The 12,139-nt window shown below is 40.2% G+C and overlaps 1 protein-coding gene across 1 annotated transcript in view; it reads right to left on the reverse strand.

Moving 5' to 3' along the window:
• Positions 1–12,139, reverse strand: part of lrp5 (low density lipoprotein receptor-related protein 5) — a 53,455-nt gene extending 41,316 nt beyond the window's left edge. Inside the window, exon 1 of the mRNA XM_058644831.1 lies at positions 11,896–12,139. Coding sequence (XP_058500814.1) covers positions 11,896–11,983 — 88 coding nt within the window. The 5' untranslated portion in view covers positions 11,984–12,139. The remainder of the gene's footprint in view (positions 1–11,895) is intronic.

Genomic DNA, 12,139 nt, shown 5'->3' on the forward strand with positions numbered 1-12,139 from the left:
GGATGTGAACTTAGTTCATGTTGTGCACTCACAACAACTTTTATGCCTCATACTCATCCTTAACAGACGTCTTTTGTTTGTGATAAATTTGTGAATGCAAAATAGGACCAAATAGGAGAGATTCAAACACATTCTAAGAAAGTGTCTGGACTTTTACAGCCTCACGTGTAGGGCAAAAATACTAAAACAGCATATATATGATATCTGTACGGCAAGGGTTAAATTTAATGGTAATTGTGCAAACACACTTTGAGATACAACACATAATCTCGGTTTAGTGTCTGCTGTTTTCCTTCCCTAAAACCAGAAGTAACTGGTTTGTTCAACTTTCACTCAGAAGCAAAACTCACTCTTAAAGTATTTCACATTGAATCACGATAATTATTGATAAACACTGATTTGAAAACCTTGTTGTGATAACATTTTTGGCCACATCGCCCAGTCATACTCACATGGAAGGAAAGAATGAGAACTATGCAGACAGACAGAGACAAAAAAAATGTCTTAGGGTAAGTAAGTTTGAGGTGAAAGAGGCATGAGCCTGTAAAAAAGTAACAAAAAGGTAACAGAACCACTAAATTGGGAAGTATGCAGTATTTTTACCCTGATTTAACAGCTTTGGAGTGATTGTGATGGTTATACGTCTTGTTGCGGGGAGACCCTCCATACAGTCTTTTAGCGGACAACCAGCCTTCCAAGATCGGGGCCACCAGCACGAAATCCTTTATATACATACACCCTAGGTACCGTTCATAAGATCAAGGCAGCAAGAGCATTATTTTATTCGCTCTTCGTGGCAGAGCCGGCGAAAAACAAGCAAAGAAGACTGTTGGATGAAGTGAGAAATAGGAAACAACTGTCTAACTGAGCAAGGGGCCACATGCCAGTAAACATCAGACCGTCTTTTTACCGATGGTGAGAACTGAAAAAGACAGAAGCGTGCAAAACGGATGCCGACCTGCTGTTTTTGCTGTTGTACTTGTTAGGTATTTATGTGTATTTTCACATGGCTCTGAGGCTTGTGTTTGCCAGCTCCGTTGAAAACAAATGAACTTGGCCAGGAGAGGGGGAGGGAGGGGGGAGCGTCAGTGGTGAGTTTTTACGACAGTGAGGATAAAGCGGTAGACACAAGTTTCACTCAAAAACACCTCATAGGAAGAACATATCATAGCAATTACTTGTTGTGTCTTGTTGTGTTTGCACATTATACCATACATATGGCGTATTTCCACTGGCTCTACTCGCCTCGCCACAGTTTAAGTAGCATTTCCACTAGCATAGTACCTGGTACCAGGTACTATTTTTAGTACCTGCTCAGGCGAGGTTCCAAAAGCGTGCTGAGTAGGTATCATGCGATGATTGGTCAGAGTGCCGGCCACTGACTGGCCAGAGTGCCGTCACAGGAAGAGACGTCCCACACACAAATCAAGCTGAACAGTGCCGAACTGTAGATCACTTAAAACTACTTAACAATCATAAAAACGTGGGTTAATCTCCAACAACTACCAGGGAAATCTCTATATTTAACAGAGGAGTCTGTTAAAGTGGAGTGGTGTATTTAGGGACAGCGCCGGCGATCGTGAGCGGCATCACAGACCGTTGCCGCTGTAGTCTGTGGAGTAGGAGGCTGGGCTCCAGAGACGTGTGGACAGAAATCAAGCCGAACAGTGCAGAACTGTAGATCAGTTAAAACTACTTAGCAATCCTAAAAATGTGGGTTAATCTCCAACAACTACAGGAGTCTGGTGTAAAGTCACTCATAACTTGCGTTTCACTCATCCGTGCAGGGATGACTCCGTCCACGTTAAGTAGGTACTTTTTTATAGTGGAGATGCAACCTAATCGTGCCGTGCCGAGGCGAGTAGAGCCTGTGGAAATACGCCAATACTGAACCTTTGTTGTATTGCTATAGAAGAAATTTTAATTACAATATATATTGCTATTTAATTATTGTCCACCCCCAGATTCAGGGAACAGAAACACTTGAGTGCAGACAACCAAACCTAACAGTTGTGGGGGAAGGATAACAGCCTAGGTCAACATAAAGCCAGGTCCAGATTATCACAAAGCTGGAGACAAGATGGCAACTCGTAACCCAACACTTAAACAATCCAATCTAGAACATTTCAAATCTTTTTTCGTTTAGGCATACTACATTGACCACACAATATGTAAGAAGTTGACACAAAAGTCACAAATTTCCCTGGCAAATTTTCACTTCTCATACTTATTATCCTCTTTAGTACTATTTTTCCTAATTCAACAAAAAGTTTAGACACAATGTGTGAGTAAATGTGTCATCTTCACTGTGAGTAGAGAACTGGTTCCTCTAGATTACTGAGGTACGATACTGAACACCACTTTGCCCCTGATGGCAGTGTCAGTGGTGTATGAATGGAAGGGATAGATAAAAGCATTAGATACATACTGTCAGTGCTGTGTGAATGGGTCAACTGTAATGACTAGAAAAGGGTTAAAGACTAATGACTGTAACTGTGTCTCTTGGACTCAGCTCTGGGATGAGACGACTTTCAACTGTGAAAAAAAGGTTAATTTTACTATGACTGTATGAGGCTGTGCTGTGCAATCCCCTGCACTGATGGGGAGGTTCCCTCTCACTGAAAATATGGCTAATGACGGGGACGCAAGGAAAAACAGATGCTGGCTTCTGGTCTTAAATTGTACAGTGTACATTCTTAGGGGAGCTTGCATTCACACGGAGAGGAGACGCCAACCCCAGTAATGGTGTCCTGTTTACATCTAGTTACTTTGAAGTCCTTTACAGGTTACATATACCAGTGAGTGAGCAAGTACACATGACAATAGTCCTGTCACTGTAGCAACTGAATGGAACCAGGGAGAGAAAGAGACAGACAGACAGACAGACAGACGGGGGGTTCCATGGGGTTTGCATGTGTTTGTTGCAAGGAAGGAAGAGATTTTCTTTACACCTCCCCAGCTGGGACAAGAAAAATGTGTGATGAGTACAGGGAGTAAAGTTATGCAGCCTATTTGTGTGTGTGGGGGGACTCCAGAGAAATCAAGGTAGACTGCCTCAGACTTCCTCTCTTTCCACCTCTGTTCCTTCTTTCCTATACCTCCCTCAATCCTCCCTTTGCCTGTCTCTGTCTCCTCTCTCCATCCTCCACTTCTCCCACAATCCCCCTTTCGCCTTCCTCCTCTCTCTTCTCCCAGCAGTTTTTCTTTCATTCCTGTCTTTCTCCTCTCTGTCCTCTCTTTTTCCTGTGTCTCCCCTCCCTCCATCAGACTTGGATGAAGTCCAAACAGCACAGAACCTACTCAAGTTTCACACCAGAGCAACACAAACAGGAAAAGATATCAATCTCTTCTTTACATTCCTCCTCAGCACTGTCACCAAATCTCTTCTCCTTCCCTCCAGCCCCGCAGATTTCTCTTCTAGCCCCTAACTCTTCTCCTTCCCCTGCTGCTATGTTGCTTACCAACTCAAATTCCGACACTCAGTCACTAACCATCTGTATGGCTCAGTATTCCAACCTCAATTTTTTCCTTATGCAGAACAATTAGATACTTCCTATCGTCAATCTCAAATTAGCCAATTAAGATTTGATTTCTGAAGTTTGTTGTGAAAAAAATTAAAAAGGTGTGTTTATCTGGTTGTCATTTGTTAATGAATGAATAAAAAACCCTAAAGGTCATGTAGAGAAAAGCATTAGGTGCTGCTCTGTTCCAAGTCAGCCTGTGTTAGGTCTTGTCCCGTTTTGTTGAGTGAGCCTCCATCCAAACAAAAGAACAGACTTGGTGTATGAAACCTGGATGCAATGGCCCATATAGTGCAGTCTAATGGAGAGAAGTGTGCGTGTGGAAATCACCTATTGGTTGGCCTCTGAAGTGGAAATACGGGGTTCAAGGGAAGAAGGTATTTCTGGGTGGCCCACCCAAAGAGACAAATTTGTAAGGCTTTGGCAGGCATGCCATTCACCGTGTTGTAAATTGAACCATCAAAATAATATTAAAGACATTATTTGAGGGTTGAAATCCCACATTGTGTGAAAATTGTTTCACACACGGAGCAGGTCACAGACCTCAGTGTAACCCTCACTAAAAACAGGATGACAAAAAATTAACTGATGGCTCTTCCAACTCTTTCTTGCTTACCATCTTTAGCAAGTATTTTAACCTTTTCAGCTTTAACTAACAACAGTGAACATAAGGAGGGACTATGAATACACACTAGCTTGTAGCTGCTGTGTTTTTGTCCCTGTACCGGATTTGTCTCAGAAAAATCAATAGCAGCTTGATCTTTTCGAAAACACTCTCACCAAACGTGTTCTGCAAGGTAATGTTCCCTTAGCTTAAATCCCATCACTCCCCACAATGCACATCACAGTTATTAAAACTCTAGAGCAGTGACAAACACTTCTTCCTCTTGCCCTGGACTCTGACGTTATGTGCCAGGATCCTGTCAAGTCTTGATAATTAGCCTTAAAAAGTGCAAGAAAGTTGTTTGGGTTGGGTGTTCACCTTCGTGTTCTTCCCTGTTGGGGTATGAAAGGGGTGGCAAAGTTGCCAGATCATGACCAGGGAAGTTTATGCTTGGCCTTACAAGTGTATTAACTGAGCCATCTCATTCACAACTGAACAAACTTCATACTCGAGTATAAATTATCTTGGCACAGCTGTCAGGAACAACTTGAGGTTAAGTATCTGGCGCAGGAACACATCAGCACATAGAGTAAAGGAGGAGGGGATTGAACACACAACTTTCCAGTTGAAAAACGACCCCCTCTACCACTGAACCACAGCTGCCTCCGCTATCAGCATTTAGGCTATAAGCTCACAAGCTGAGAGGCCTTGTTCTGGCTCCTGATTGGATTGGGTGTTGAATTAGGTACTATAAACGTTTTTCTAGATTTACGGTCATAGTACTGAGAATGAGAGACACGTGTCTCTGGGCTGTAGATCAGTAATAGCAGTCATAGAGCTATTCAACAGATTTTTCAACAAGATGTCACCAAAAGCAGCTTTAAAGGCAGTAGTGTGGTTGTATCAGGTACTGACACATTGTCAGAGTTGCGTGCACTGTGCACACCCACTGTGCTGAGAACAAGCCTGAGAAACAGAGGCTTGCTCTCACTAAAAACACTTTTGCCAGTGGGGACAAAAAATGATTTCAGCCACTTAAAAGCTTAAGTCAATGTTATCTTTATAATATATTCACCACTTCATCTACATAAACTAAAAACTGAACTCAGCTCATTATATTTCAGTCTAAAGAGAAAAATCAGTTGTTGTTTTTTAACCATGTTCAGACCTGGTATTAACAGCCATCCTCAATGATCTGATCTCGGCCAGATTGCACTAAGTACAAGTCTAAATGATCTGAATGTGTCCTTAGATCAGACCACATAAACCACATTCTGAGGTAGTTTGAGGACACATTTGTTAAGATGTAAAACTGCTGATTTGTTTTACAAACTTCAACAACACACTTATCTTTAAAGTTGAGGACAAAGCAAGTTAAAATTGATACAGAAGTTGCCATTCAAAAATGAAGGTCAGAGCAAAACAAGGCTGGACACTACAGAGACATTTGTATTAATATAATATAATCACGCCTCCAATCCACACAACTCTGGCGAGGCATTTTTAAACACAAGTAAGGAATGTTCATTTGTTGAAATTAAGATTTATATAGTGTCTAAGCAAACAAGAAAATCCCCAAACCCCACCCACTTGCACAACCGTACAGACAGGCCCATCAGTGTGTGAGAGTTATGTGTGAAGTGTCAAAGTTCAGCAAAATTGGCCAACAGGCAACTCCTGCTATTTGGCATTAAAACAACATAAATTGATCATTATTTTGAACCCATTTACACCTGGATTAATGATCACAGTACAATCAGACAAAAGTTGACCACATGTGATGACAGTACAGATATAAATCCAACCTGATAAAAACTGTATCTGGATACAATGCCAGTTTTCAGCTGATAAGACAGAATGCATGATAAAAACAAGTGAAAGTAGAAAGGCAACAGGTTTACTGTAGTAAAAGCCTTCATGTAAAAGTATGGGCTGAGGCTTCATTTAAACCCAAACTGCGGGAACAGTAAGGATGCATGCAGTGGCCAGGCCCACAAGTAAATCTGTGAGGTATGTAGAGGCAAGCCCATGTAGTGCTTGAAAAGTAATTAGTAACAATTTAAAATCTATTCAGGTTTCTTTAGATGATTAGTGGTTCTTTTCAGACCTGACATTAACATCCAAGCCACAACAGAACAGAACTATGAGGTGAAGACGTGCTGGCTTTGGAAAAAGCCCGAGCCTGGCAGCCATAGCTGCTTTAAACAGTGAGCCGTGATAAATACTTGTGTTGTCATTGCTTACTGCACATTAACCCCCTTTCCAGTGACAATCAAGTCTGAGTTCATCAGTTCACACATGGCCTTATTAAAGCATCTCCACATGTGTCTCCCGTGTCCGCTTGTGATTTCACTTTCTTGTTCCATACATTGATCTATTTCAAATAGAAAAAAACAACATGATTTGTCTTTTTAACTGACAGTAATGCACTGAAATCTGCTAGAAGTAAAAAAAAAAAAAAGATATTAAGCATTAGAGGCCTTCCTAAGTGTGCTCCTGTCAAACCAGTCACAAAAATGTTTCATGATGCAATTATAATGTAAGTATAATATATAATAACAATAAATAATATATCTATGTGGTGTTTATGCAGTTTTCATGGAGAAGGTACAGTGAGTGCAATATAAACAATATTACAAAGCTAGAGACAAATTTACATTCAGGACAAAACAATTTACATTTTAGAAAACCAAAACCAAAGCAAAATGCATAACCATTTTACAAATTGAGCCTGGTTTCTCAGTTGCAATCAACAGACTTATGTTTCACAATATCAAAGTTAGCAGCAGCTAAATTCCGTTTTTTTTACATGGCACAAGATAGTTAACGTTATGCTGCACTGACACTGTTCAGGATTCAGCTTTTAAGATGTTCCCCGTGCACTCAGTCCTTCTGTCTAGTCTATGTCTTTTAAAGAAATCGAGAAACCATCTACACAAAACCATGTGAAGCAGATCATTGGTTTTCCACAAAATGGACAAACATCACTGTGTCACAGTCACCATGATCTTGCTGCATTTGTTACATTCACGTTCCCTCATAACTGTGGCTTTTGAAAATTTGTTTAAATTTTGTGAAATATAATTTATTTTGTCCTCAATGTAAATTTGTCTCTATCTTTGTAAAAAGTGTTTCACACTTTGTAATATTGTTTCACACTTTACTAGCCACCGTGAGAAAGCCAGGTTATGCATTTGTTTGTGAATAAATACATACTTCTACCAAAGCAAAGGGCGTTAGCCGAGAAGACAAAACTTCAGTGTGGCCCGAAAACATCTCAGACTGTGGTCACATAGATCTGATCTTAATGCATTCTTATTGCAGTGTGGTGTATTCACACCTATACTTAGAGATCTCCACTTTAATTGGTTCACATGTTAATGTACGTCTCCCACATACTGTTCCAAAAGACAAAAAAATAATTTAAACTCCACTAATTACTGAACATCCAGTCTAGCAAATCAGTCTCTCTAAATCATTTGGATCACTTTCATTGTCCAGATGGAAAGACCTATGGATATACTAGTGGGAATGTATGAAATAGAAAATATGAACTAAAGGCAAAATATAGTACATGTAAAAAAGAAAAAACATAATATAAGATGTTAAAGAAGATGGTGGTGAAAGGTGGAAAATATTACAATAAAATACAAAATATTACAATTACTACAAGTGTGAAAAATTAAAGGACATACCCCTCAGCTATATGTAGTAGGAATAAGGAATTTAAAAAAAAATTGAATGCAACCTGATAAACATACAAAATGATCAACAATAAATATGTAGTTTACGTGTGCAGTTTTGTAAAGTTATGAATGAAATGAATACAATTTTGAGTAAAAGTACTTAGGGTGCTCAGATAGAGCAGATGCGTTTTACGTTTACGTCTAGATAGCAATGGCCATGTCAAAACAATTTGTTTCACATTTATCTGTTATAGCAACCTTAATCAAACAGCGCACATCACAGTTTGAACTGAGCTAGTTGCCGATTTAGACCGCACATTTAGACAAGAACATTTTCAAATTCAAGGACTTTTCATTTACTTTCTAGGCCCTCAAATTCAAGGATTGAACGTGCTGCTGACACAGCTTAATATGGGAGGGCAACTTGTAAGAGCCATTTCGCCCATGGCGTCCACTTTTATTGATTTGTGGAACACTCTGCATCTGGACCAAGTGATTGTCCTTGGGATCTTGGGCAAGCTAGTGTTTGCAATTTTCTTTAGTGAGCCAGAGATCTTGGAATTTGCATTTCCCAGGCATCATGTAATTTGCTCTCTCTTGCTTAACGCTACTCGCTCATTGTTCTGCATGGAATCTCGTGTCAACGGTGGAGAGAGACAGTGGACAGTGTCCACAAAACCGCTAGTAATTATGACTCGATGTTTGTTCTGCGTAGGCCTAGTCTACGTACGTCAAGCAATGCAGAGCGCATGAAATAGTAAGTGGTGTTGTAAAAAAGAAGGGCACATCAGTGACATTCATGTCTATTTGGGGTGAGTTTCAAAAAACAAAAAACTTTTCTTTTCAAATTCAGAGACTTTCAAGGATTTCATGGACCTGTGGGAACCCTGAGTCAGAGGCGCTAATGCTCCAATCATGTGCTATGAAGCAGAAAAACAGCCAGATGATGTTATTTAAAAGAGCGCCAGTTAAAAACAAACGATGGACGGAAACAATGTGAAAATCGTGAAGAAAATGTGACATTAGTGCTTCACCCATTGGTTTTAATGAGATTTAAATGAACATAATTGTATCAATTAGGTTGATTATTCAAATAATTGTGGTTTAAAGACAAAATAACTGCATGCAGGTGATTATGTAATAGCTGTGATAGGCCTAACCACTGATATCTCATACATCCTGTGATTCCATACATGAGCCAACAAACTGAGCAAATTAATACACCACCTCAGTCTGTGTTTCTTGAGTGTTCCAGGTAAACTGAGCTTTTGCAAATCACTGACATAAGTTGGCCTGAGAGAGTTGGGAGCAGGCACGAAGTTAAAATTAAATTTTAAATCTAAGTCCAGCTGAAATCACCGCAGAGCTGCTGTCATTAACAATGACTTTATCGCCACGGAAGCTTGGAAAAACGACACATACCAGCAATTATAAGACATAATTATTTCATAGCCCCCTCGTTGTCTTGACAACAGAAACAAAAAGAGTTTACACTTATCTGCAGTCAAGTATGTAGCAGTGACGTAAAAAAAACTTGCTGTATCCTCTAAATCTCTCAGTGATCCCACAGCTTAAATGTTGCTGAAGCAGTAATTATATAAATTTGGACAGATGACATTATTTTCTTTCTTTGTGGTTTGCACATTTGATTGAATTGGTGTATTATGGATGTGTGAAAAAAAACCACTAATATATTAAGAGTAAAATACAACAAACACAAGGCTGTGAAGCTTGCCCATCAGTGCACTGACACGACTTTGCTGTTTTTGTCCAGTGTGTGTGAAGTGTGCAAACATGCCGTCACCTCGGTGCTAAAAGCAGGACATCATTCTCCACCTGTCAACAAGAGTCAGGCTTCAATAAATACTCACTGTCAGTCACTATATGCTGGGGTTATATTACATTAAATTTCTCAAGTAATCAAATAGTTGTTTTCTGCACAAAATGTCAGCTTCAAATGTCTTGTTTTGTCCATGAACCAAAGATATTCAGTTTATTGTCATAGTTGAGTTACTAGGACAAATGTCAATATAGATTAAAGCAACACGAGTTAAAGACAGAGGACATTACACCATGTTAAGCTTATGTATATGTGTGATATAAGCAATGTTTGAATAAACAGCCTTGAGTGGACAGAGGGAGAGTTCACTATTAGTAGATTTTCTTATGTACAAGGCCTTGAAATTTGGCCTGTATAAAGTCACAGTAAATAGTGACCTGGTTTGACTAGGTATTATGTGTACCTAATAAGCTCTTTCAGTGATGATTTCTACATATCTTGTTTGCAACTGATGGTTATGGAGTTAATGTCGCCCTTTCCATCATTTCAAACCAGCATAGAAATTCTTCTCTGCCGTCAAAACATATTTGCCTGGATATCTGTATATTATCTGGATCATTCCTCTTTTTCTATAAACCGTAGAGATGCGTGAAAATTCTACTAGATCAGCAGTTTCTGAAATACTCCCGTCTGATACACATTTTGGACTTTGTCATCTACATAAAGTCTATGTGCTTAAAGGCACTGAGTTGCTGCTCTGTGATTGGCTGATTATACATTTGTATTTAAACAAGTGACCACTGAGGGCATTCTGCCTGATAATTACTGGTTACAAATGTTGTAGTTCTAAGTCCAAGGTAGTGGTGCAGAAAACTCAAGGATTTCACGTACAACATGTGACACTGTGCATAGTTTTTGAGATGGACCACCGTAAGACATCATAAGATTAGTTTTGTATGGATTCAGAATGTTTTTTTTTTGTCAAACAATGTTTGTTGCACAATACTGAATGCAAGTCGATGATTTCCAACTGATCCTCACAGTAACATGTGAAGGGTTGTATCTTGCAGCACTCTCCGTGTGAGTGTGTATGTGGTGAAGTGAACATAAAGCATGAGGCTTTAGTTTTCAGATGCAGACAGTGCCTTGCGTGAGAGGGAGCTAAGCTCCGCCTATGAGTCTGAGCACTTTCAGGCAAGAAAGACCACAAATCAAACCAGTGGAGAAAGTTAAGACTCATAAACACAACGATTCCGCGGGCACAAAGTCTCTAACGTGTCCAGCTGCCTTTTTCTTTTCCCAAATAAACAGCATGGTTACTTTTTCACACTGACTGGAACTCAGAGTTTGCCTGACACCCGACACCAAGCAGGAATGGGCTGGAGTTGTAGCTGGAGCTGAAGCTGCCAGGCCTGAGAGGAGAGCAGCACCAGGCTGACTGCAAACTTCACTGCCATGATCCCACAAATAATTACACTCAGGGGCTAAACTGGCTGCACAAAGCATGGAGACACACAGGAGGTTAGAGGAGCTACTCTTGTTAGAGCTTTCCATTAACTCTCATCTGACCCGCTTCACCAACAACCTGATAACTAACCTTAACTTTAACCAGTTAATGTATAACCTTAACGTTAAGCTAGACACAAAAACAATCCCCATGCGTATCCAAACTTTAGCCAGAGCCTCAGAAATGAAGAACCACAACCTGGTCCTAATGGGAAAGACCAAGTTGAGACCAGGTTGTGAAAAAATGTGTGTTTATACCAGTACTTTAGGGACTGATTTTAATGTGTAATTTATGTTGTGTGTGTGTTTTATTGCTAGATCTGTGTTGTTGTAAAGTGTCTTTGAACATCTGATCAAATAAAAATACGATACAAATAAAATGGTGTATTATTATTAGCAGTAGTGGTAGTCGATACGTTCCTTAAAAGTGGACAATAACGAACACACACACCACCGTAAAGTTTTAAGACCAAGTCATTACAACTGTGCTGCTGCTATTACTGCTGTTATTATTATCGCCGTTGCTGTTCTTCTTTCCCATTAAAACCATAAACTCTCGGAGTCAAACAAGGAATCACTGCTAGCGCTGCACTTGGTCTCGGTGTGTGGGGGGACGTTAGAGGGGGGAGCACACGCGCGCGCACATACACATACATACACACACACACAAACACATACAGCCGGAGAGCACAACAACGCGGTAACTACAACGTTGTTATCGTTATTTGCTTCTTTCGCTCATTGTTCCACAAAAAAATCCATGTTGTGAACAAAAAGAAGAAAAAAAAGTGTACGTACCGTGAGCCGCCGACACCAGTGAACTCGTCAGCAGTAACAGCGCCAGCAGCAGATCACCCATTTCACGTCCTCTGCGCTTTAAATCCATAACTTCCACTCCATTGTCGCCTTTTTACTCTTTAATGAAGTAGCGTGGACGTCCACGGCTCCGTGGGTTCATGAACAGCCTACTGTGTGTGGACTCGTGTCCGTCACTCTGTCTCTCTCTCTACCTCAACGAGACTTTTCTCCTCACTAAAGCCGC

The sequence above is a fragment of the Solea solea genome, chromosome 12 (assembly GCF_958295425.1).
Source record: "Solea solea chromosome 12, fSolSol10.1, whole genome shotgun sequence".
Lineage (NCBI taxonomy): Eukaryota > Metazoa > Chordata > Actinopteri > Pleuronectiformes > Soleidae > Solea > Solea solea.